Source organism: Thamnophis sirtalis, unplaced genomic scaffold (genome assembly GCF_051295495.1).
Source record: "Thamnophis sirtalis isolate CommonGarterSnake01/CBP01778 unplaced genomic scaffold, rThaSir2_p1.2 scaffold_5, whole genome shotgun sequence".
NCBI classification, from domain to species: Eukaryota; Metazoa; Chordata; class Lepidosauria; order Squamata; family Natricidae; genus Thamnophis; species Thamnophis sirtalis.
In genome coordinates this window covers 115,932,497-115,960,431 of record NW_028261385.1, presented here as the reverse complement: position 1 = coordinate 115,960,431, position 27,935 = coordinate 115,932,497, and the positions used below count along the sequence as shown (strand labels likewise).

Here is a 27,935-nt window from a genome sequence, read left to right as displayed (position 1 = left end):
GTACTGTTTTCGGGAGCGGCGGGGGCCCGCATGAAGGAGGTCGATCATGGCCGCCTCCATGATCTGTACGCGGGTAGTTACCGCGGCCGCCCGGCATCTGAGCGGGTGTCAAGGTGGCGGCGGCCACGCGACTTTGAATGCGGCTGCCAAGGTGAACGAGCGCGCAGGTGATCCCTGGTAGGGAAGGGGCATGGGGACGTCCTTCCCGCCCGCCGCAGCTTCTTGGGAGTTCAGCTGCAAGAGGCAAACACTGACCCGAGGTGCCCCGAAGGGGATCGGCTGCCTCCTTCCGCCCCGCCTTGCCTCCTTGCTTTACAGGGAAAGGGCACAGATGGAGGGCAACTGCCCGGCCATTATTCTTACCCTCACCCGCTCCTCTTCAGGTGTCTCTGGCAGCTACCTGGCTTATTTCAGCACCTTTCAGGGGTTGGGAAGAAGAGTGGATGCAGATGAAAGCAGAGAGGGCTGGCCGGAATTGGGGAACCTGCCAAGGAAAGTCCAAACTGAATCTCAGTTTGAAGGATAGGGAGGAGAGTTGTGATCACTTGGCTAAAGCAAGGTCATTCAGAAAGATCATGACCTGTGTACTCTTTCAGTCTGCTTCTGGCATCATAAAGGGAAAACCAAGGTATATTATTAAGGGTTGCCTTTACGTATTTTGGGTGCAGGTTTTGCTCAATTACAAGTGGAACAGCTACAGTAAAGGACTGTGAGCATTGAAATTCCATATGTTTTTTTAGAAAGAAGAAATAAGACATTGATAACTGCAGCCTCTTCTGCACTTGTGGGAGAATATTATCGGGTGCTGTTGATTGCCATTGTGTATTGATAGTTGGGGGCAATGTATGTGTGGAATTTTCACTTAGGTATTTTTTTAGGTATACAGTCCTAAGATGAAGTTGGTACCTTTTCATATCCCTGCAATATTATGACTCACAGTGTGTTTAGAGCTTCATCCTGTTAGTAGAGATTCTTGCAACAGTGTACTGTGTCTTTATTGAACATGCTAAGCCAGCATTCACTGTTTTTGTTGGAAAAGATATGTGAAACCTTAGGATAATCATCTATCTTAGAGATACATTGAATCAAGTTTCAGTGAGTGAGGCAATAGGAATTTAAGGGATCCTTCCCTATAAAACAAACATTGTCATCACTGGAATCTGCTCTTCATATGTTTGTAGAACTGAATCTTGCCTCAGTCAAAAGAGATGCAGGCAGTCTTCATGTTGATGTTCAGGAGGCTGGAAAGAGCTGCGAAATTCTTGCTAAAGATTTTGGCCTCCATTAATCAACAATAAGGCAGATACTGTACAAATGGAGAAAATACAACACTTTTGTTCCTAGGGATGGATCCATTTCTCAGATCCAGCTTAATGTCAGGGCTGCTTCACTTAATAACCAAGAAAGAAACCACTCAACTCCATTTTGCAGAATTAAGAGTACTTTTACTGGTTATAAGTAAATAGAAGCTAAGCAAAGCTGGATCTGAGATAAAAGCGCGCGCAAGCATAGATATCAATGTATGACCCATTCCCCTCCCCTTGGTAACCCCAGCCCATAGTCCAACCCAATTACTCCACAGGTGTCATGAAAAACCATCATCAGGTTGGTATGCTGGACAGTTGGCCTTGGCGGGAAACTCCTTTCCCCGCCACATGTGCAGTAGATGGTGAGAACAACTCCCTTCTTACAGTCTCTTCTGTACAGAATATTTCCCACACCCAAATACCATCCCCCCCTTTCAATAGCAGCCAAAAAGCAAGCAGCAAAACAGAGGCTGACATCCAGTATTCATGAGATCACAAACAAGTACCTAAGTATCAGTATCTAATGTCAGCATCAACAAATCTTTCATAAGGAAAATACTGAACAAGAGTAGAAGCAGGGGCAGCTGTGGCTAAGGGGGGGGGGTGGAATTTGCTTACAATCTTTCACACTGCTCCTAGCCATAGTTATTTATTGTCACCACTCTGTAGATTACTGTGACATGCTCTACATGTGGCTGCTATTGAAGACCATATTTCATTATATGCTCATGTCACACCACAGTTGCATGAGCTGCATTAGCTTCCAGTTCATTTCCAGATGCAATTCAAGCTGCAGGTTAAAGCTCTGAATGACATGAGGCCATGTTCTACAGAATAGCGTCTTCTGAGGAAATTTGCTCACCCCACCAAATAAGTTCCAGTGTTTTTTTTATTAAATGGTGTCATCTGGTAAACACAACTTTTCTGAGGCTGCCCCAATCCTTTGCCCCCTAAGATTCAAAGAACCCCTCTATTAGCCTCTCAAAAGTTGTGAAGACTTAGTTGTTCACTTGATTAGACTGAGATGGAAGTGAACCCAGCAAACGGAGAGTTGGTGGAAATTTGTGATGCTGTCATGAGAAGTATAGTTCTTTGGGGATTTTGTGAGCTTAGATTACTATTTTGAATTGCCTAGGATTATCATTTATAAAATAGCCATGTAATTTTTTAAGTAAGTAATTTGAGTATGCAAAAATATTTTAAAATTTCAGTAAACAGAGTACATACTATTCTATGCAAAATTAGAAGTTATTGTAATTACCAAGTTAAGGAATTGAATGCCTACAGAACCAAAGCAGCAACAGCCATACAAAACAAAGGCCAGAAAAATTAGAGTTTTTTGCAGTCTCTGACAGACCATAAATGTAGATGTACAAATTGAATAAAGTATTATAGCTTCCCCAACAAAATATTTCTTGCATAGAACCAAGTATCTTCAATTTTCTGCTTGTCCTTTCCATATGCTAAGAGTTTTCTTCATATGCGTGGCTTGTGCATTTTCATTAGCTTCATTGCCAAGGAAATGTTTCTATCTTGTTTTTTGCCTGATCTTTATTAACTAGTTTAATGGTTTACCTCCATTTGGCAAAAATGTCTCCTTTTTTTCTTATTTCCGAGTTGCAGATGTATTATATCTGACAATGCTGAAAATAGGACAATTTATTCTATGTGGAGCAGTTTATGATTGCTTGCAGGGTAAAAATATTTACAAAGTATTTGCTAACCTGTTGGACAAGAATGGGAAGAACCAGATTCACATCCAGCCATTGAAGCACAGTGAAAGCTTTGGGGCAAGTCATTGTCTCTCAGCCCGTTCCACAAGACTGTTGTTGTGGGGACAATGCAGATGAGAATACTGCAATTTTTTGCATCCTATTTGACCTCCAGGAGGAGAGGAAGGATGCAAATTTAATACATGCATTATAATACATACCCATGAAAAATACTTGAATGGTATTTGCTATCCAAACCTTTAATTTAGAGAATGAATGTACATTTAATTTACTTAAGACTGATTTAACTATTCTCAGAGAAATAATGCAAAACAAGTTACTAGAGATGAACACTGCCCTTTAAAACTAGCCTAATAAAAGTTTGAGATCACTTTAGGAAGGTTCTATGTTTCTTATATATGAGCACTTAGGATAGATGGTTATGTAGAGGAAAGGCAATGCACCTTTTGAAAGAGAAGGGGTTTTCTAGGAGGAAGACAGGGAAACTCAATGTGTTGCAACTCATTGCTGTCAGCTTGAACAAGAGTGTGACCTGGAATATTCTTAGGATCTGTCCTTAAGCTCCATTGCCAGGCCAAGAGAAGAAGATCAATTTATGATTTCAGCTGTCGTATTGAAAACTGTTCCATTCGTACATCTTTACTTGCTCCTGCTAAGCTCTAATTGCTCAGCTCTATTTGCTTGCATGTTTTCTACTAGGAAAAAAATGAAAAAAGAAATAATTGAAGTCTTTGAAAAGCCAAAGATAATTCTCTCTCCCTCTCAATGATTCAGCTCAGAGCAACACATGTGGGACAGAGTTTTTGGCAAGATGGAACAGCAGTGAGTCAATTCAATTTCTAACGGTAAACCAACCTTTTACTGTCAGCCAACTGATTATACATTATTGAATGGCTGTTCTGCACTTTAAAAAGGGTTGCATCATTGATGCAGGTTGATTTATAATGTAAAGGTTTGTTTATCAGACATACTGTGGGGCAAAAAAGTATTTAGTCAGCCACCAATTGTGCAAGTTCTCCCACTTAAAAAGATGAGAGAGGCCTGTAATTGACATCATAGGTAGACCTCAACTATGAGTGACAAAATGAGAAAACAAATCCGGACAATCACATTGTCTGACTTGGAAAGAATTTTTTTGCTAATTATGGTGGAAAATAAGTATTTGGTCACCTACAAACAAGATTTCTGGCTCTCACAGACATGTAACTTCTTCTTTAAGAGGCTCCTCTGTCCTCCACTCATTACCTGTATTAATGGCACCTGTTTGAACTTGTTAGCAGTATAAATCACCAGGTAAGTTAGCCAGGCAACTTTCATGTTCTGTTCTGCCGATTCTTCAATTGGGCTAGAACATATTTTTATGTACATCTAAGATTTGGACTTCTCTGTTATGTTCTTTTGACCTGAGAATATGGACAAGAAACTTGTGTTAGACTGTATCTCAACTCAACTTCTACACATCACAGCTGAGTTTATCAAGTTTCAGAAGATTAGCTGAACAGGTCGAAAGGTAACTTCATCCTTAAAGAATGAAAAGTTGCTGAATATAAGGGGTGTATAAATAAAAAAAATAGTTCTCCTTTCAGGTGAAGGGAATTTAGAAGGTGGTAACTACATAACTGCAGATGCTCTTAGAAAAAGCAGATTATAGTTTTGTTTTGATCTAGTTTCAAGTCTTGGTTGTGAAACCTATTGGATGAGCTATATAGGGAGAGAAGTATTAGGAATGCAACCTAGTTGGGTTTTCTTGACCTCTCAGTGTTTTTTGATACTGTTAACCATAATATTATTCCAGACCAGCTTTTTGTATTGGAAATTGGGGTTGTTGTTTTTTTACAATGGTCTCATTACATTTATACAGTGGTCGTGTGAAAGTCAAGTTTTTATGGATTTTATACTGTTACAAATGTTTGAAATCTTTATGCAACTTTCAGGGGCAATCATCAGATGAAATTAAAACTATTCTAAATATCTCATTCTCTTTTTAAATATTATGATAAACTGTGTTATGGATTAATATCTTGAGAAAATGGTAGGCTAGTTAAAACCCAGTATGTTGAGGTTATATCCCAATAAGCAACATAGTTATCTAGTTTGGGAATTTGCCTGTTTTGGATAAGAGAGAGTAGTTACATAAACCTGGAGATATGCTTATACCATAACCATCATTGGCTTCAAGGACAAAGAGTGTCCTTTTTCCGGTTACAGTTATTCCTGGATATGGGTTGCTCTGAACTACTTTTAGATTTGATTATTGCAATGTGCTATCCTTGCTATTACAATTTTAAAATATTACATTTGTTCTGAAGGAGCTGTCATTTTGCTACTTAGACAGATTAAGCATACTTATTCTGACAAACAAAACTCCCTATAGATTCTGGCTATTGGATATAAATACTTGTACCATGATTTGATATTCCTTTATCAACTAATCTTAGTCTTATGCCATCTTGAGGGTACAGCATACATTAGGAATTCATTTACAGAATTTATATCAAGAATGTCCTCCATTATGGCATTTGCTCTACTTAGTTAAGTTGAGCAATAGGCATTTGAGATTTAGGGTGTATGTGTGTCTTTATCCTGACCTTTGTTTATATGCAGATGCTGAGTGTTTTTGTTTGGATAGTATTGGGAGGTGAGTTCCTTCAGATCAGTTTTGTCTCCTAGCAACTACCCTGACAACCTGTAGTTTTCTTGGCAAGATTTCAGAAGTAACTTGTCCTTATCTTCTTCCTAGAGCTGAGATAGAAGGGCCAGCCCAAGGTCACCCAGCTGTCTTCATCCTAAAGTGGGACTAGAACATTCAGTCTCCTTGTTTCTAGTCCTGATGCCTTTATCACTACACCAAACTGACTCTTTTTTAACAATATTGTTATAAAATAGACACAGAAAATTAAGAAATGATGGTTTGCTCTCAGAGATTTTTTTTAAGTAGTCATTTTTTAAATGTGGTTGTATTAAACTGCTTATATTTTAATTCAAATGAATCCCTGCTTTTGAATTGTTTAAAAAACAGAATAAATGAAGATTGCTACACAAGTTGAGACTGGGGTGATGACATAAGAGTTTATACTTGAATGAGATGGTGGTAATAATGTGGGGAATAACGTGTTCTCCATTATGTGGAGAATACTGTGGAGAAACAACACGTTTCTAATCTGCTAAACAATTTGTTTCCTGACTGGCTTCCAGCTTCCCATTATCTGCTGGATGTGTTTCCCTTTCCCCTTTCTTTTGTCATCTAGAGAGCATCATTAAGAGCTGTTAGATGTACTGAAGGGGTGGCGTTAGGTGCTTCTATTTCTGCAAGGCTATGGGGGAAGTCTCCTCCACTTGTAACCTTCCCTGCTGGCTTCCCAAATTGTGGACATGTCACCATGCATGGGGGGTAATTACACAGTAATGTTTTATAGTGGCCAGATGTGCATGAAGGCAAGGGGAAATTCTTCGGCAGGCTGCCAGAACAGAATTCAAATCTCAAAAGATTTCAGCTCCACTCCTGCAGCTTCATGAAGGATTTCCCCTCTATGCATGGAAGGGAGCTGGGCTGCAGGACTATTGGAGACAAAATAGGCTGCTGCCAGGAGGATTTCAGCTTTTCTTGGGTTTTGTTCCATCTATTTAATGGCCTGGGAGATTGGCTAAACTTACAGCCATACAAGGCTGTATGCAAGGATACAAGAATTGCAATTGCTGAGCAAAGTAGTCACATGAATGTCTCATTTAATGACCACTCAAGGACCACAATTCCTATCCCAATTGTGGTCATAAATCAAGAATTCCCTATAATGATATTCCAAATTAGTTATACAATTTATCAGAAGCCGCACGAGCGATCGTGGGTGCACCTCGGTTCACCCACGTAACACCTATCCTCCGTGAGCTGCACTGGCTGCCTATTGGTCTTCGGATACGCTTCAAGGTGCTAGTTGTCACTTATAAAGCCCTTCATGGTATTGGACCTGGGTACTTGAGAGACCGCCTACTGCCAATTACCTCCAATAGACCGATCAGATCCCACAGATTAGGCCTCCTCCGAATTCCATCCGCCGGCCAATGCCGACTGGCGACTACCCGGAGGAGAGCCTTCTCTGTGGCTGCTCCGACCCTCTGGAACGAGCCTCCCCGTGGAGATTCGAACCCTCACCACCCTCCAGGCCTTCCGCAAAGCCCTTAAAACCTGGCTGTTCCGACAGGCCTGGGGCTAAAGAGTTTTTGCCCCCCTTCTCGAATGGTATGGTTGTTGTGTGTTTTTTAAATTTTGTATTGTTATGTCTCGTCTTTTTTATTCCCTTGTCTGTACCCCCTTCCCTGATTGAATTGTGAGCCGCCCTGAGTCCCCTTCGGGGAAAAGGGCGGCATACAAATGTAATCAATCAATCAATCAATCAGTGGATGTTGCAATGAAGCAGATGGTTAATGTAATCTCTCTACTACATTCAGCTGTGTTTTGCCTAAAGTCTTACAGTGATGGAACATAGTAACACAGTAGTTTCCCAGGAAGGAAAAAGCAGGCTAAAACAAGACATGGCACAATCCCTACCTGGATCATGAGAAGAGGAAGAGATTTATAGGTTAGCCACTTCCTAGAAACTCCTGTTGGTTAAGTTTTGTCTGACAAGGTTCTGTCTACAAGTTGTAAAAAAATAAAGAACTGAACTGTGGCTGGATTGTGTTATATCTTTCTTGGGCTAGGACTGATAATTACCTATTAAATACTTTAACTTTTGATACTTCTAGAAAGGGTCTACTGTGGATGTTCAATGGGAGGTAAGTTTCTTTTAGTCTTAACTCTCCAGGTTTGGGAATCTCTGCCATTAGGAAAGCCATCTCAATCTTGGTTCCTAGATGTTCGGGTAGTTTCTATATTTTGTCACTTTGCTATCTTAGCTAGGCATCCTAGGAAATTAACTCAACTTATAGTAGATATTTCAAATGGTTCTGTAAGCTTTTTAAAATTTTGTCAGCAAACTGCCAGAGATCCGTACCATCTGAATTAAACTGAATTAAATCTGACTTCTCTGGGGATAGTTAGAATGGTCTTTGTAAAAAGGCATAGAGTTGGATTTTAGGAGATCTTAAAAATGTTTATAATTGCCTAATCAGTAATTATGCCAGTGCTCTGGTTGATAAGAAAAATAGGGAGCAATGTTATTGCAGTTCATCGTTGGTGCATGTCAATCTACTTCAAAAATGGTCCTGTGGTATAGAAACCGAACGGTATAAGCTAAACCACTCTGGTAAGCAGCTCAGTTAAACCTGATTCAAATCCAGTGAGATACAATGTAAAGCCAATTTAAAATGCTGTGGCAATATCTATTGCAAAAGCATATTTCTTTTGTGAGGGCTAGTTGAACTTACTGTCTTTTAACTGCACATTGAGAGTTCAAGCAAGCTCTTTTTCCTTGACCCCCAGCTATTCTACTCAAAAGAAGACCACAAGACTTATATCCAACAGTCTGCTCTATAGGAACAACAGGAAGTGATAAAAAGCATTATGAAAACTGGAACAGAACAAAAAATCTCCAAATTTTAAAGACCCAAAGATCAAAGTCCAACACATGACCTGATCCTTTCTTAAAAGTATTTAATCACATGATAGTTTGTAATCATAGGTTGTTTATATGGACCCTTCAGTATTGGAAATGTTATATTTGGGGAAACAGAGCTTCCATCTCAGCCTGTGAATTTCTATGAGCCAAAGGTTTTTGGTCCATATATACTTCTGCAAATGTCAGGCTGCTTATTTGAAAGAATAAGGCTAAAGGATTAATTAAAACTTTTGTTCAATTGAAAGCTGTGTTCTAATTTCCACAGGTTATAGGCGGAAATCCAGTTTTATTTAATAGACGGGTATTTCAAGTTCAGCAACGAAGGAACTTATCACTGCACGAGTACTTGAGTATGGAATTACTGAAAGATGCTGGCATTTCTGTTCCATATGGATTGGTTGCACAGACACCAGACGAAGCTTACAACATTGCAAAAAAAATAGGTAAATGACTAAATTGTAATTTTATATACAATAAAATTTATAGGTTCATGCAGCACCACGTTTTCATTCTTCAAAGGAAAATACCAAAATCATGAGATTTGGGCCATTTTAAACATGTGTGTTTATTTTAACCCCCATTCCAGAGTCTATCCTTAGCTATTCTAGTAGATGTTGGGAAGAAGCTACTGTAAATTTTAATAATACAGGTCTTCAGGTTGGAATTAATTCGTATTAACAGATAAATGCTACTAAAATGTTATATTAACCTAATTAAAATTATTAAATCACCTAAAATTAAAAATATTAATATTAAAAATCACCTAATTAAAAAAATCCAGTAGTGCAGCTTTATGATAGAAGCTGTCTCTGCACAACAATCTTTATGATTGAGGTTCTTTACAGTTGATACAAGTGTTGATAGTGGCTGTTTATTATTAAATGATTGTCCTACCTTTGTATATATAACTCAAGGCATACCCAATACTCCTTCCTGCTGTTTTCCCCACAGCATCAATCCCGTGAAGTGAGTTGCGTTGAAAGAGATTGACTAAAAGTTGTTTGATTCATTCAGGCAGTAGGGATTTTATTTTGCTACATATCACGATTAAGCATACTAAAACAAATGTGAACCCTAATTGTTTTTTTAATTGGGAATGATGTCAAAAGAAAAGGCAGCAAACTTTTTGTTAACGCTTTTTTTAGTTCCACAAGTGCTAAACTATTGAGCATTTTTAATGCTCAAACATCCTACAACCCCATGCTGCTGCTTTAAGCTTATCTAGAAGTGAAATATTTGGTCTCAGCTGACTGTTTACAAAAGCATTTGTGATAGTAATCTCCTTTCACTAGCAGCTAGTGCACTTCTGACCTGTTTTAGTTAATAAGCAAACAGCAAAGTTACATCTTGAGGAACAAGTTCATAATCTTATTGGAATCTTTTTTGAGCTTTATATTTTTCTAGCTTGACACCAAGGATATTTTACAATAATAAAAAATTGGTTTCATTTTTTTCTTCATTATGCAGAGAATAGTTTCTATCTTTGCATACATTATTTTGTCATTGATTTTCAAAACTAGATGTACAATTGCTATAGATTAAAAGATGTCATGCGATTTTTAATATTTAAATTAAGACAGTTCTTGTCTTGTCCCTTTTTATTCTAGGTACAAAGGATCTTGTTGTAAAGGCACAGGTTTTAGCAGGTGGCAGGGGAAAAGGAACATTTGAAGGTGGCCTTAAAGGAGGAGTGAAAATAGTTTTTTCGTAAGTTAAATCAATAAATGAATACTATTTTAGATTTTAAAAATCTACTACATTTAGATGTTTTCTTGAATTATTTTAATGTCAGAATTCTAATCATGTTTGTTATTTGAAAAATTGACTGTGAGAAGAGCAATGCTGATATGATCTATGTAGTTCTACATTTGGAATCCAAGTGGCCAGATAATGCCTATGGGGAACCTGAACAAATCTTTCCACTTGCAATTATAAGTACCCTATTTTTCGAACTATAAGACACACTGGAGTATAAGATGCACCATGATTTTGAAGAGGTAATTTTAAAAAAAATGTTTTTGCACTCCCAAACCTCTGCATAACTCCTTAAAAAAAAAAAGGCATGCAGAGCTTTGGGAGGCTTGTAGAGTGCTCCTGGGGGCTGGGGGGGAGGCAAAAATGAGCAAAAAATGGCCCCATTTTTCTCAAACATAGGCCGTTTTTTGCAAACATAAAGGGCATGCTGAGTTTTGGGATGCTTGTAGTGTGTTCCTGGGGGCTGGGGGGGGGCTAAAAATGAGCAAAACCAGCCCATTTTTTGCTCATTTTTACACTCCCCAGCCTCCAGGAGCACTTTGCAAAAATCCCAAATCCTCTGAACGTCCATTTTTGCAAAGGGGGCAGGGTTTCAGTAGGCCAAAAATTCAGTAGGCTGTATGCAGTGTATAAGATGCATCCAGATTTTCATCCTCTTTTTCGGGGGGAAAGGTGCGTCTTATATTCAGAAAAATACGGTAACTGGTTTTAAGAGATTCTCTGAACCTAGTAATTAAAGTGTATGTGTAGTCCCAGCAGCCTCATTCTCCATCTGTCAATAACAGAATGCAATATTTAAAAAATACAGTATTTCTACTTTCCTCTATCTTTAATACTTGGTGTTTTTTTTTAGTCCAGAAGAAGCAAAAGATATATCCTCAAAAATGATTGGGAAAAAGTTGTATACCAAACAAACAGGCGAAAAGGGCAGGATATGCAATCAAGTATTTATTTGTGAACGCAGATATCCCAGAAGAGAGTACTATTTTGCCATAACCATGGAACGGTCATTTCAGGCAAGTGCCAAGCATACTCAAAAATCTACCCAGTACAGACAGTTACCCTGTGAAAATATTTTGCTACATAAAATTTTTGTCGATAATCATATAATTTCCAGTTTTCTTTAATATACTTTTATATTAAGTAGCCCCGCTCTACATGGGGCTGCCCTTAAAGAGCATCCAGAAGCTCCAGTTGGTGCAAAATGCAGCGGCCAACATGTTTTATGCAAACTTGGGTGTGCACAAATATCACCTCTCCTGCAGGAGCTGCATTGGTTGGTGATTTGCTTCCGAGTGCAATTCAAGGTGCTGATCATCTTTAAAGCTCTTCATGGCTTGGGACCAGGTTATCTGAGGGACCATCTCTTGCCAGTCATATATACCTGATCCACCAAAGCGGAGAGGAAAGGAATGTTGCGGGCCCCATCCCCTAGGGCAGGGGTATCAAACTCAGGGCCCATGGGCCAGATCCGGCCTGTGGGATGCTGCCTTGGAAGCCGCAAAGGACTGGCCCGTGGTGACCCTCACAAGCTCCGTTTTTGCTGGCAGAGGGTTGCAGGAGGGCATTACAACTGAAAACAGAGCTCAGGAGCCCATTTTCCCTTGCAGAGCACTTGGGCCACCTCAGGCACCTCCAATATGAGTGATGTTGAGCTGGCCATGCCCACCCTGGCCACACCACCCCAGCCCCCTAAGGTCAAACACAACCCTGATGCGGCCCTCAGTGAAATTGTGTTTGACACCCCTGCCCTAGGAAGGTACACCTGGTGGGACCTAGAAGAAGGGCCTTCTCCATGGTGGCTTCCTCTCTCTGGAACATAATTCCTCCAAAGAGTAGAATGGCCCCACTCTAACACTCTTCCAGAAGGGTCTAAAGACCTGGTTTTGCCAGAAGACCTGGGAAATGCAGAGCAGAATGGAGCCCTTAAAAAGGCTCATGTAATGTGTTGTTGCCAGCGAGGGTGGGAGGTTATTATATTATTTTATATATAACATAATGAAAATATTTAAATGATACCTTGCTTGCAACTTTTCGGGTCATGTCTTGTAAAGAATTTGAGGGCTACCTTGTTTCCCCGAAAATACGACATGTCCTGATAATAAGGCAATGCCACATTTTTCTGGTGGGCAAAAATATAAGCCCTGCTTATAAGCCCATCGCGTTGCTTGGTGCCTTCAGGATACCGCTAGGTTGGTGAGCAGCGCTGTGCCCACTGAAGGGGGTTGCCAGGCAGCTGCTCTCTTGCGAGCGGGTTCCCAAAGAGCCAGGCACAGCCTCATGGGTGAATGGCTGTGTTGCCTTACTGAGGTAAATCTTGAAGCCACACCTCTACCGCTCCTCTGACTCTTCAGATTAACCTCAGTCTTCGGCCCAGAAGGAGCTAAATACCTGGTTCTCCTTGGCTTGAAATATTTTCATGTAAGAGAGGGAGGAGCCAATGTCTCCACGGTACGGACGTGCAGTCTCGATGCTCTGAGATTGCAGCCGGTACTTTTTCCACTGGGGGGGGTGGTTCAATTGGACCTAAATCCTCCCGAAAAGACTGTGAACAGGAAGAATATATCTTGCTGATCTCGGGGATATCGCAAAATCCCTGAAAAAAGCAAGAAAAAGTCTTCAAGCTGATGACAAAAGACAGCTTATGCTGATGAAGTGGAGACAGATGGCTATGGAATGGAAGGGAAGAGAAAGTGAAGTGTGATTCAACTGGGGAATTCTTTCTATTTTGGAAAAACAACTGCCCCCCAAAATCTCTTTTTTATGCTAAACTAAACCAACAACCAGAAGAAGCCAGCGGCGAAATTGATCTTCATTTTTTTTTTTTTTTTTTTTTTTGTGGTCAGTATACATTTTTCTTCTTGTAACTATTGAAATGCTCTTCGCAACTTTTTCTTTCTTTCCCCCCCTCTGCTTAAAGTGAACGGACTGGTTTCTCTTCTTTGGTTTCTGCAATATTCTTCAACTAAAGGATTAAAATCTCCCTCTTTAACAAAAATTGTCTACTATTTGCTATTAAACTCCACTTTGTTCCTCCTAAATCTGAGTCAACACAAGAAAGTGAAAAAAAAAGTACTAATTTTGCTGCTCAGAAGCTTAATGTTTTCATGCTTCAAAGCTCTGTAACTAAAAGTGATAAGAGTCAAGGCTAAAACTGTTTATCACAGCTGTTTCTTGAGAGCCTTATCGGTACTGGGAGAAGGGAAAAAAATGGAACCTCTCTCTTGTGAAGATTAAAACTACAACAGCAGTAATTTACAATTTGGAACATGAAACAATCTACAGAAGAGGAAGTTTTAAATTTGCACAAGATTTGGGATGCAATTCAAGAGTTATTCGTAATTTTGAAAATTGACAAGAACATAGAATTTATACCAGAAAAAAATGAGGGAGGTGGAGTTTCAAAAATTAAAAAGAAAAAGGAACACAAAGATAAGAAATCTAATGATTTGATCTCTGAACTGAAAGTGGTTGAAAGCGACAAAATGGGAGTTTGGAAGGAGGATTTCGATGGCCTGGAGCTTTACCCCAAATTTCAAGGCACAAAAGAAGAAGAAAGAGAAAAAATGATGGTTTCAAGGAAAAAACCCTAACAGAAATAGGATTGGCAACTAAAGATAAACCAATTAAAGTAGCAAAAGGGCGTCTAGACTATCTGAGAGAACCAATGGACAATAAGGTGTGGAGAGATGTCCATAAAAACTTTACCAAGGAAATAAATAGAAAACTAACTCCACAAATGGCAAAAGAAATAAGACTACAGGCCTTCTGGAAGGACACAGGTTGATATATGAAAATTGATAATAATAAAAAAAAATAAGTTAAGTTTGATGATTAGTTAGTAGGAATTTAGTAACTCCTTAGATTGCTTGCTTAAATAAATATTTGATAATGGTAACAAGATATATTTCTATGTTGGCTGGAGGTGAGGAAGCTGGATATAAGTAATAAATGATTCTGTTACAAACATTAATGATAATAATGATGAAATGATAAAACTTATAGTTAATGACATATATGTACTGGCTTAATATAAGGAATTTGGATAGAAATTGCAAATAATGATTTGGAGAAAAAAAGTTTACAAATTTAAATAATGTTTATTTTGAATTATGTTATAAAGGTATAATGTTATTGGATAGTCGAAAATAGATAACAAAAAATTAACTAAGCTTTATAATTAGTAAGTAGTAATTTAGTAATTTATAGATGATTATGTTAAAAAATAATTGACAAGGGCAATACATATATGTTGGTTTGATGAGAAGAAAATAGATATAACAGTAAAGGATTTTTTGTTAACCATTATTAATTATAACAACTAACAATGGAATGATAACGATAAGGGATACAGTTAATGATACATACATGTACTATCATAATAAAAGGAACGTGGACACAAATTGTAAACAGTGACTTGAGGGGAGAAAAGGGCTCAGATATTTTGTCAACTAATTTTTGTTTAGAATGTGTTACAAAGGTTTAAGGCTATTGGATGACTTTGTAATAATTAATGAAATGCCGTTAAGGCTGTGTGTTTTTTTAAACTATGGATTATTCTAGGCAAAAGGACATTAAAACAATTTCAGCTAAATGAGAACTATGACATGTTTTATTCTCTTTTATTAGTTTCATTGTTTTATATATGAGGTTTTTATATTCCTATAAGCCGCCTTGAGTCACCATGTGCGAATAGGCAGCAATATAATTTTTCTACAATTAAATTAAAATAAATAAACAAATATTATATAATTAAATATAACATAATAAAAATATTTAAATGATAGCTTGCTTGCAACTTTTCGGGTCATGTCTTGTAAATAATTTGAGGGCTACCGTGTTTCCCCGAAAATACGACATGTCCTGATAATAAGGCAATGCCACATTTTTCTGGTGGGCAAAAATATAAGCCCTCCCCCACAAATAAGCCCCCTGGACAACCCCCCACCTCCGGCCAGGCAGAGTGCCGCTCACCAACCTAGCAGTATTCCGAAGGTGCCAAGCCGTGGGAACCGGGGGGGGAGGCAAAGGTGATCGCGTTGCTTGGTGCCTTCGGGATACTGCTAGGTTGGTGAGCAGTGCTGTGCCCACTGAAGGGTTGCTGGGCAGCTGCTCTCTTGCGAGCGGGCTCCCAAAGAGCCAGGCACAGCCTCATGGGCAAATGGCTGTGTTGCCTTACTGAGGTAAATCTTGACGCCACACCTCTACCTGTCCTCTGACTCTCCAGATTAACCTCAGTCTTCGGCCCAGAAGGAGCTAAATACCTGGCTCTCCTTAGCGTGAAATATTTCCCCTTTTTCTTTTCGCCTTTTTTCTTTCCATTTTGCCTTTGGAGTTTTACCTTAAGAAGTCTTGTGGCGTTGGATGAACCTCCTCTCGTGCACTCTGCAATTGGCCTGGCACAGGAACAGTAGCGCTTCTGAAAGGCACGAGCAGCAGCCTGGTGAAGGAGCTAGGGAACCCAGGCCCTGCAACACAATGTGGAGTCTGGTTTGCAGATCTGATAGAGCTGTCTATTGCCCCCCCATTGAAGGATCCTTCAGGGGGAGGTAACCCTTACCCAGGGGAGTCTGCTTCACCCAGACCCAGACTGGCTCCAATTGCCCGTCTGGAGATTGACCGGACACAGTTAAGAGAGGTCCAGATTTCCACCAAGGTCATAGCAATCATAGAGGCGGCCGGGAGGAGATCCACCAGTCTCATCTATAATGCGACCTGGGTATCCTTCGCAGCCTGGTGCCGCTTGGATCAGATAGAACCGACAGCGGCCACGGTTCCACAGGTCCTGGACTTCCTCCAGGATGGCCTGGAGAAGGGCCTGACCCCCAGCACCGTCAGAAGGCATGTCTCAGCCCTGGCCGCCATCCTGGGGGGAGTGGGCACACAGTCATTGTCCCAACTTCCCATCATTAAACAGTTCCTCAGGGGTGCAACCAACTTCAGACCCCCAGTGATTCCCCATTTCTCCTCATGGGACCTGCCTACAGTGCTCCAGGCTCTCCTGGAAGCACCCTTCGAGCCTCTAAGGGAGGTGAGTCTTCAGCTGCTCACGCTCAAGGTAGTGTTCCTCGTGGCTATTACCTCAACCAGGAGGGTGTCAGAGATTAATGCACTGTCAGCCAGGGCGGATCTCTGCATATTCCACAGTAACAAGGTGGTCCTAAGACTCGACCCGGCCTTCATGCAAAAAATTAATTCTCCCTTTCATAGGGCTCAGGAGATTATCCTCCCAAATTTTTGTCCAGCTCCCGCCAGCGGAAGGGAGAGGTCCTGGCATCGCCTGGATGTCAGAAGGGCTCTGCGCATCTACCTGACGCGCACGTCATCCATCAGGCAGCTGGAGGCCCTCTTCGTCTCCTACTACCCGGGAACCAGGGGAGCGAAAGTCTCCCCAGCCACCATCAGTAGATGGATCATCTCCAAGGCCTACGAGGCACGGGGATTGCAGGTGCCTGAGGGCATCACTGCGCACTCCACCAGGAGTGCAGCTACTTCGGCAGCCTGGGCCACTCAGGCCCCCATCGAGCACATTTGCAGGGCGGCAGCATGGGCTTTGCCCTCTTCGTTCATCAGACACTATAGACTGGACGCCTTCGACTCCACGGAGGCATCCTTTGGGAGGAGGGTCCTCCAGAGAGTGCTGTATACTCGGGGGGACTCAGGCCCTATGGACCCTCCCAGGGACACCTAGCTTTGATAGGTCCCAGCTGTGACTCCTCCCACGCCCCACTTCAGAGATTATCAGTTGGTCTTACCTGAACTGCATGTCTCGAAGCATGGCGTGGAAGCAGTCACTTCCCGCCCGTAGTGTGTCCCGCGCAGGGTGGGCCTGAGTAGAGTGTTACCGATTAGTCAGGGCCCAGGAGGGGAGTGGGGGGGGGTTACCCTGTTTCCTTCCTTCTAGAGACGGCTTGACTGAATCATCGGTTAATCTGGAGAGTCAGAGGAGGGGTAGAGGTGTGGCCTCAAGATTTACCTCAGTCTCCGGGCAGATGGGCCGTGACAATACCCAGCTGTGACTGCTCCCACACCATCTTTCCAGACATGCAGTTCAGGTAAGACCAACTGACATTTTCAGGGAAACACGGTAGTTGGGTATTTGGAAGATATATGTGGGTAGACATTATTTGTCCTCTGGATTAAAACAGTTTTGCATAAAATGAAAACTGTTAAAGCTACTTGGAATCCTTACCTATATGTACTGTGCTACAAGTTGATACCAGACTTATTGTCTGTGACAGTCATCTTATATTAAAAAATCCATAAATGATACATTTTTTCCTACAGGATTACTACTACATGGTTTTTGATATAACAACAAAGAAGGCAGGAATAGTTATCAGAATTTAAAATTATATGGCTATCACATTTATATTAGTAAACTTCTTTTACTGATTTGTCTTCCATTCAGTCACAAGCATTCACCCTAATTAGTTACCATTAATATATAGCTCTATTTTTTGGAAGCCTATTAAAAAGCCTTTGTTCTAACCAGAGGCTAAGCAGAGTATGAATGTGGTTTTCTGGTTTTAAGCAGTACTAACATAGCACTAAGTTGCTAACACATTTCCTCTTTTCAGGGGCCTGTTCTCATTGGCAGTTCTCAGGGTGGTGTCAATATTGAAGATGTGGCTGCCGAGAATCCTGATGCAATCGCAAAGGAACCAATTGACATTGTAGAAGGCATTAAAAAAGAACAAGCCATCAGGGTAATGAACTGACCCTTTTTGCTCAGTGACGGCACGTGTATAACATAAGTGGTGCAACCTGTTGAACTGATAAAAATATATTGGATGGATGCCCAGGGAAATGTTCTATGGGAAGGAAGCTGCAATATAGATTATTGTAATTTGTCCTTAAATAGAATATGTTGATACAATGTATGGCATATTTTGTTTTGCATGTTGGCTTTGTTGCATAACATCCTATTCTTTGACAGAGATGCAGTATGGGAATTTCAAGAATATATTAAATGTTTTAGTGCCAACATCATTTTTGTAAGTTCAATAAGAACTAGGTCTTCGGTTCATCAATGTTGTGTACATTAATTAGCAGTTTCATCAGTGTCATAATTCACTGGCTCTCAATATATTTGTAATGGAAGGTGTGCATGCATTCTGAAACTTTTTAAAAATTCATAAAAATTTAAATTTAAAAATAAAGAAGAAATTGAATTAGGAACAAAAACAAAAATGTTAGTTTACCTTTGTTTGGTTTGTTAGTTACACAATGCTTAGTCAAAACTATACTACAAGTGGATTTCTATTTTTTCCACAAGAGGAATAACTGAATGTTCACTGAGGATCGCAGCACAAATTACGGAAGGAAAGTTTTTGGAAAAACCCTGATGAAAGCAATACATGTAAATCATGAATTTACATGTATTGCTTTCATCAGGGTTTTCCCAAAAATTTTGAAATGTAACAGGAATGTTGGCAATATGGTTCATCTGTCCTCACATAACAGAGGGTCCCTCACTACAGATAACACTTATTGTTGAGTGTCCCAGATGTATGCTATGCATATTTATTTGTAATATATTTACAAAGTATTTGGTTTCTTACTATCTTCCTCTTTTATTTTATTTTTAGCTAGCCCAGAAAATGGGATTTCCTGCTAATTTGGTAGATGAAGCAGCTGAAAATATGATTAAGATATACAACCTTTTCATTAAATTTGATGCCACTATGGTAGAAATAAATCCAATGGTTGAAGATTCAACAGGGATTGGTAAAGTACTTTCTCATGGACTTCTTTAGTATGATGACATATAAAAATCTTGTTTCAGTATCCAATTCTAGTTTCACTAAAAAGGAAATTATGAACAATAAAACGTACTCGAGATCATGGTATGATGGAAGGGCAATCTTTATGTCCATATTACTACTCAATCTCCACAATGGTACTCTTGTAAAATGCTATATATCATTAGTATTCTAGAATGTGTTGGGACCAGTTTACTGCAGCTGCAGTTAAATGTAAGGATGGCTTAGCATTGTATATGCCTCAATCTATGGTTTCTTCAGCAAACTATGCCACATTTTTTAAAAACATTCATCATAAGCATGCAATCTTTAAAAGCAATTTATGTCAAAATTAATGCTGCCTCCTTTTTTGTACATAATAGAAGTCTTATGATGTAATATATTTTGATTTTGGCAAGGTTGTTATACTCTTTTTAACAAATTAGTAAAATATAGATAAGGTTGTACTATTTTATAGAGATATTTATCTGTCATAATTGTTTGATTGTATTTGTACTGAATGCTCTTCAGTGAGTCTGATCTATTTGGAAGAAATGACAAATGAGATGCAATGTAGTGTTTACTAACTTTATATCAGTTTTGGATAAAGAAACAGAGAAGTTGCAGCACAATAAGGATGGATGCATACATAAAGATTCTAGAGTTGTAAACCAAATCTAAATACATATCAGTTCGTATTAGCATTATGCAGCAGCTAAACTGGCAAGATGCATAGTGCCCAATTCATAAGGAATAATGGTCACTTTATCACTTTATTCTACTTTGGTCAGAGCTCACTTGGAATTCTGTGTTTAGTTTTAAGCACTGCAGTTTAAAAAGGATGTTGGCAAATTCTCTGGAATGTATCCAGAGAAGGGTGATGAAATTGATGATGTGCTTGGAAACCAAATACTATAAAGAAAGTTGGTACGTTTAGTCTGGAGAAAGGTCAATGAAGAGGTGACATGACAGCCATCTTCAAATACTGAAAGCTGCCACAGATGAAGGAACCAATTTCTTGGCTCCAAATAGTGGAAGTAGAGCCAGTGGGTTTAGTCAATGCCCCCCGCAAAGGGAAGGATTTAGATAAAACTCCTCTTATAATTGGTAAGCATCTCAATGCCAAAGGTTGCTGATTCACAATAATCCCTCACCTTATTCCATGTTTATTAAAATGATAATGTCCTCTAGAGGTGCCCTGGTTCCCCACTCTCATCACTGGACTAAACCTTAGAAGAATAATCTGATGATACAGACTGTTTGTTGATGAAACAGACTGTCTCCAAAAGGGATGGATTCTAGATCTATGTATTTGAATTCAAGCATTGATGGCTTTCTTTAGTGTTCTTCTACTGCAGTAGAAGAATTTACTGCAATAATGCTCTTCTCATTCCATGATTCTGTGAATTCAGTCATTCAGTCAGACGTTAGCCTACTTGGGTCTCAGAGTATTATGGGATAAAGAAAGAGGAGGGTGGCTGGAATCTTGACCCAACCTTGTCCAGTATTTTTTTAAATAAAAGGTTAAAAACAAAACAAAAATTCAGAACAAGTACCTGCAATTTAGAAGGCAGACATGTTACACTGACTCATATTAGATCACAAAGAATGCAGTTATCTGTCATTTTGCAGAACTGCATTTAGTGAGGGGGAACGGTAGTAGTGTAACATCACACCTAACTTCCAGAACATAATTTTCTAGGAGAGAAGTTTAGGTTTTAGTGCTAAGGGGTCTAAACACAATTTGTTTGTCTTCCAAGTGATGTGTATGGACGCAAAGATAAATTTTGATAGCAATTCGGCTTATCGTCAGCAGAAAATCTTCGACCTGCAGGACTGGACCCAGGAGGATAAGAGAGACAGAGATGCAGCAAAGGCAGATCTCAATTACATAGGATTAGATGGAAACATTGGATGCCTGGGTATGTTTTGCTCATCCACTGTAGGAAGCTTAAAACATGGATGCTCTGGATCGTAGTGATTCTTTTTTATCCTCACCCTTTGTCTTTCTCTCTGCCCACCCCACGTTCACTCTAGTGAATGGAGCTGGTCTGGCAATGGCTACAATGGATATAATTAAACTTCATGGAGGCACTCCAGCAAATTTTCTTGATGTCGGAGGTGGTGCTACAGTGCAACAAGTAACTGAGGCCTTTAAGCTTATAACTTCAGATAAAAAGGTATGAACAGAATCTTTGATTTATTTCATTGTTTTTTCTTTCAAACTTTTTCTGAGCTGGAGGACCCAAAGGCTAGTGTATCATAAACAAGGACTTTTTTTCTGTCAAAACACCTGTTGAGTATTTATAGATAGTATAATCTCACATACTATATTCTCATATTCAGAAACAAGTCTCAAAAAGCTTTCAGTATGCTGTCTACTAAAAAGTGTGCACAGACTTATAATCTTGTGTAGAAAAATCTTGTTACTGTTTGTTAATTGTTAAAATCTGAATCTGAATATTTGTAAGACATTCACTATTTTCACTTGTGCATTACATCCTCTCTGTGAAAAAGCCAGTTTTGAAGTTGTTTATGTCCTTGTTTTGCCAAGGCCTTTAGCTAAAAGCAAGTAAATTTCTTTTATCTATAAATTTCTATAGTGTAATAGTAAAATGTATACATCTGGCTCCCTGACAACTTCCCATTCAATGACTGACTAAATCTAGCTCTGCTTAAACTTTCATTAATTTGTTGTAGCCTCTGCTACCTACTAATTCTTTCTAAATCTAAATAGATGGCCATACTTCCATATCATCTATATACTATTAACATTCTCGATTCCATAACCTCTAACCAGGCAAAGTTTAATGGTGAGAACAATCAACAGTGGAACCGCTTGCCTTTAGAAATTGTGAGTGCTCCATCCCTGGAGGCTTTTAAGAGACTGGACAGCCATTAGTCTGAAATGTTATAGTTTCTCCTGTTTGACCAGGGGCTTGGACTAGAGACCTCCCAAGTCACTTCCAACTCTGATATTCTTTTCCATTCTACAAAATGGTGATCGTAGGACAAATATTTTCAAATCAAGCTATTCCAATGGGCTAACTTGCAGAATTTCTCCAAAATCTGGGACCCATAACACTCATGGTATTGAAATTTGGCAAACTTTATTAAACTTATAAAATATTTTTTTTAAATTACATTCATAAAATATTGCCTGTTCTAATGTTTAACTGTGCTATACAGTTCAACATGGACTGTTTTACAGGCAGATACATCTCTGAATGTATCACAGCTTTTCCAGTGAAGACAGAACAGGTAGTCCTCAACGTACGACCACAATTGAAGCCAAAATGTCTGTTGCTTAGTGAGCTTTGCCCCATTTTACAAACTTCCTTGCTGCAGTTGTTAAGTGAATCACTGCAGTTGATAATTTAGTAACATGCTTATTAAAGATAATCTTACTTCCCTATTGACTTGGCTTATCAGAAGGTTGCAAAAGGGGATCACCTGACCCTGGGACTCTGCAAATGTTACAAAAAAATAGAAACACAAGGGAAATAAACAACATTGCAAATCCAGATTACTAAGAGCCAAGGTGATGCAGTGGTTAGGGTGCAGTACTGCAGGCCACTTCAGCTGACTGTTAGCTACAGTTCAGCGGTTCTAATCTCACCGGCTCAAGGTTGACTCAGCCTTCCATCCTTCCGAGGTGGGTGAAATGAGGACCCAGACTGTGAGGGTCATATGCTGACTCTGTAAACCGCTTAGAGAGGGCTGAAAGCCCTATGAAGCGGTATATAAGTCTAACTGCTATTGCTATAAACACATGTGACATATGGCAAACATATGTAACAATGGGGTCCCATCCAACCTACCCCAAAGTCTGGGAGAACAACCAGATCTCTTAAAATTTCTGGAATGTCAACAGGGTAGAGATAATGGGGATGTTGCAATAGTTATAAATGTGAAAAATGCTCAGACAGTAAGTCACATTTTTCAATACCTTTATAACTTTGAACAGTCATTAAATGAACTGTTGTTAGTTGAGAACTCCGTATACATTAGAAATTCTGTCACCTTTGAAAGCATTGAGGAATTTGGTAAGGAAATAAGTCTGTAAGGATGACCCTAGGGGTCATGGGCTGTCTAGTGTCCTATAAACTCATAACTAGATACACATAACATGCCGTGATTAGCCCCATGAATCTCTGTCAGCTAAAAAGAACCCTTTTGAATAGCATGGTTTGTTGCTTTGCCTAAGCGAAGCATAATTGACTGAAATTTTTCTTTCTGCTGCAGCCCCACTTTAACTCATCATCACAGTTTGAGAGGACTTCTCCAAGAGCTTTTTGGCATTGCAGTCAATAAGCAACTCAGTTTTACTCAGCCCTCCTGGATTCTGATTTTCAATCTTTTAAACAATATTTCCATTTATATCTGTTTTTCTATTCAGAAAGATGGGGCACTTTATACACACAATTATGTAAAACATAAATATTTCTGTAGAAATATAGGCTACAAATATTATATCAGTAGTTTTTCCTTTATATTTTGACACCTGCTTTGCTTCTTTATTAAACTATACATTTTAATTTTTATTATATTTTGGAGAACAGATAGGCCACTTTATCCCTCCAGGAATTTACTATTCATTCAATTTATGGTTTTTAGAAATCCACTATTGCTACACTAGTTGCCGTAGGGTAGTTATCCAATACATTAAATATTTGAGCATTGGATACCTGTGTCCATTTATTTGGTATATCAATTTACATATTGTAACCATGAGTCATAATCATGATTCTGAGTAGCAAACATAAGATTAGAAGCCAAGAGACCAAGAATAAGTAAAAACAAAGAACTAGAATAGTACAATGGCAAATTGATGTTTCACTGGTTGCTGCATTTCATTAAAATTTAAAACTTCTTCAACAGAACTTTTGTCAGTATTACCTATTTTTGGCAAACCAACTTTTAAAATGCTTTTAAATTCCCAATCTTACCTTATCTCGAAACTCAGCCTATTTGATGCTTAGTTTATTTTTAATTTTAAGTTTGAATATCTGCGGATTTTTCCTAAGAAAATTTATATCGGTGCTTTAACTATTGGCACCAAACATTATTTTCTTCCTTTTCTAGTTCTACTAGAAGTACAATTTAGATAACCTCCCTATACTATTGATTTGCTGCATATGCCAGAGCTCGCTATTTAAATTGAAAATGTGTCACTAATATTTACAAACTTCTAGTTCTAAGAGCAGAGAAGAAGTAATAATAAAGTACCAACCTCTTTTTGCAAGAAGTATATGGAGCTAGTCTGGGTTCTACTTGAGCTTTCCTGGATTGATAATTGTATGCTAGGTCTTTGATTTTTTAAAATTTGTTTAAGCATGCCTGTCTAAATGTGAATATGGAATTAGCATTTCCTGTGTAATTGTAACATTTACTCTTATCAGAATAAAAGACTTGCAAAAGATCTCCTCCCCAATTTCCTTGAGTCTGGATTGAGTTTAAACCTTGCTTTAAGGAGGAGGAATCCAAATAAATAATAACTTAAAAAGGAGCAACTTGAATCTTTTAAGCCTATTCCATTATGTAGAAATCAACCCATTCCTACCAGGGTGAATGACAGATGTATGAATAGTCTACAGACTATTAGATGCTTATGTTCCATAAATTGATTAAAACAATTGTTTTCATATAAATTGGAAAATATTAAAGTATATTTACTTTCAGTAGTTCTTCAGCATATGATGACATGTATTACTTATTTACATAGGTTCAAGCTATTCTAGTAAATATTTTTGGTGGCATTATGCGGTGTGATGTGATTGCCCAAGGCATAATTATGGCAGTAAAAGATTTGGATCTAAAAATACCTATTGTTGTACGGTTACAAGGTAAGCATTCCAAACATAGGTGAATCCAAAACTGTGTTAGTGAGTGACTTCTTTGCTTTTTTCATCCATCCATTGACAGTAAAAAAAAAACTTATACCTATTTAAATAATAACATTCATATGTTAAAAAGCTACATGGACCTAGAGCAATTGCTTAGCTCTCTAACATATATAGTATTGCACTCCGTTACCCACCTTCTCCCAATATCCTTGCTTTGTAAAGAGCAGTTACCAAGTGAGATCTGGTTATGCTTACAGTTTTTCTCAGATAACTTACATTTAATTTATGTCCATGGGGAGGGGAGGTGCACACTTACCATATTTTTCGGAGTATAAGATGCATCGGAGTATAAGACGCACCAAGGTTTTGAAGAGGCAAATTAAGTTTTTGCACTCTGCAAACCTCCCAAAAACGGCCCATTTTTCATGAAAACGGGCCTGGTTTTTTGTCAAAAAAGGGCATTTGGAAGCTTATAGAGTGCTCCTGGGGGCTGGGAGGTGCAAAGTTGAGCAAAAAAACGGCCCATTCTTTTGCTCATTTCTGCCCAGCCCCCAGGAGCTCTCTGAAAGCCTACTACAAGCTATGCACAGCCATATTGGTGAAGGGGGCGGGGTTTCAGGAGGCAAAAAATGCTGTATTCAGTGTATAAGATGCACCCAGATTTTCAGCCTCTTTTTTTGAGAGAAAAAGTTGTGTCTTATGCTCCGAAAAATATGGTAGTATTGAACTGAGAACAGTGGGAAATTCTGTTCTTTTGGGAATTTTCCACACTTCATGTTTGTGTCTGTTTCTCCTTGTAGACAGGCAATTGTGCTCAATCAAGCTGTTGGTTATTGGCCTGTACCTAAAAACTAGGCTGGAATGATAATAAAGCAGTTTAATTCAGAAATGCATTCTTGACAGAGATTTGACATTAAAGTCAACTCCTAAAGCTTTGTTTTATTGATTGCAGGTAATATTCTAATTTTCTGAGATTGAGGATTTGGGGTTTTCATGAGCTGTAAGCCATAATCATCACAATTATGACAAATCACAGCTTGAACAATCTTGCTTTGCATGCAATGAGTCTTATCTCATATATTAGTTTCACCTTTTAAGTTGCATTGCTGAATTAAATGAACCTTTGTACGATATTCTAATTTTTCAAGTTTCACCTGTAAATCATGGGAAAAGTCAGTGGGAAGGAATGGTGTGGCAGCTGAATGTTGTACATTATTGAAATTGAGAAAAGTAATATTGTAATCCTGAAACAACCATATAATTGTGCAGGTACACGAGTTGATGATGCCAAAGCTTTAATAACAGACAGTGGTCTGAAAATACTTGCTTGTGATGACTTGGATGAAGCAGCTAAAATGGTGAGTGAAAAAGTTTCCATATACCACACAGATACTCTCAACAGTTGTTACATAGATTGTCAATAGGGGCATGTATAGGGACAAAATCTCATATACCGGTACTTAAGCAATTCAGACTGTTGTAGAATTTGTATAAATGAATTCAAGCTTAGTTTGTATATATTTACTACTTAATCTTCTCAATTGTATAAAGTTCACTATATTAATTCTCTGTGCTGAAGCATCACTCTTGTGTTTCAGCGCTCTCATGACCTGTCACCAGTTACAGATTAGAACATCAACATCGTGTGTGTGTGTTTGTGTGTGTGTGTGTGTGTGTGTGTGTGTGTGTGTGTGTGTGTGTGTGTAGCTCAGAAAGCCAACCACAGAATCAACTTTCAAGATGATTTGTGTGAAACTGAAAGTATCTAAAGAGTAAAATCAGTTTAGATAAAACTGACATGATAAGATGAAGAAATGATATGGACAGAGTGGAAGAACAGTGATGTTGAAACTAGCATCTCTGATTACAAGAAATATAACTTAAACTTAAGATACAGATCTCATGACTATATACACATTTCAGAAAACCACAGAGAAGCCACTGATCAAAGATTGCCATCATATTGGCCTAACCTGTCCAAATGATGTAGTTACTTTACTGAATCTGTTTAGATACCTCCCTAAAAGGGGTGGGGGATTAAGGCTATTTTTCAGCTTGGCAATAACTTGAATTTGATTGAAAATCAAGTGGGCTTACAATTAATAAAGACTCACTAATATTGCATGTAGGATAAAGTATGTATTGCCTCAACTTTTTCTAAAAAGATTATCTAATAGTAATTTCTGTTTTGTCTTCCAGGTGGTGAAACTTTCTGAAATAGTGACCCTAGCAAAACAAGCCCAAGTAGATGTTAAATTTCAGTTGCCAATTTAGTCCAATATGTAATTAATATCCTAATCCTTCATCATGTTTTTTTCTCCGAAATTCTTTTCTTCTTCCTTTTCCAACTTTTATGTATGTCTGCATTTGATGTGTAGTAGTGTTAATGACCATATACAGGTTTCACTTTTCTATGAATAGAATGTTTATTGTAAAAGAATGGTTTGATGCGGATTACTTAAGTTAAAGATCTTAGTTCCTTAAATTTCCAAATGCAAACTGAGCAGTTCTTAATATATCTGTTGTAAACAAAAATATGGATTTGTTTTTTCCAAATGTAAGTTTGATCTGAATAGGATTTTCCCTTTGCCTCTTTGCTAATTAACCAAGTGATAAGACTGTTGAGAGTAGATATGAGCAGTTACAATTGCAGCATTCAACAGCCATTGAGAAATAATTCAGGAAGCACAAAAACATTAGAATATTATGATTGGCATATACTGGTAATGCATTACATATTGAAGATATTTATATTCTGAAGTACACTGAAGAAACGGAGCATCCCACTTAACTAGTTATGGACAGTGTATGTCTCCAGTTAGTGTTTTGTAGTAACTACTCATTGAACACAGTAACCTAACCACTACAGGAAATACTGTAACACTTAATTTTTAATTTCTGGTACCATGGAGTTTTCTGTTTGTAAACAAATAACATTTATTTATCTTAGTGCTAAGCAGACGTGATATAAAGTAATAAAGTTTTAAAAAGCTCA

General features: G+C 38.6%; 1 protein-coding gene across 1 annotated transcript; it reads left to right on the top strand.

Moving 5' to 3' along the window:
* Nucleotide 1: 1 nt before the first annotated feature.
* On the top strand, nucleotides 2–27,935 carry LOC106543710 (succinate-CoA ligase ADP-forming subunit beta). The gene is made up of 11 exons (XM_014059775.2): nucleotides 2–151; nucleotides 8,861–9,038; nucleotides 10,203–10,302; nucleotides 11,204–11,366; nucleotides 17,931–18,059; nucleotides 18,942–19,080; nucleotides 20,855–21,016; nucleotides 21,132–21,274; nucleotides 24,820–24,940; nucleotides 26,210–26,298; nucleotides 27,140–27,935. The coding sequence occupies exons 1-11, from the start codon at nucleotides 47–49 to the stop codon at nucleotides 27,212–27,214; spliced, it is 1,404 nt and encodes a 467-aa protein (XP_013915250.2). The 5' UTR covers nucleotides 2–46; the 3' UTR covers nucleotides 27,215–27,935.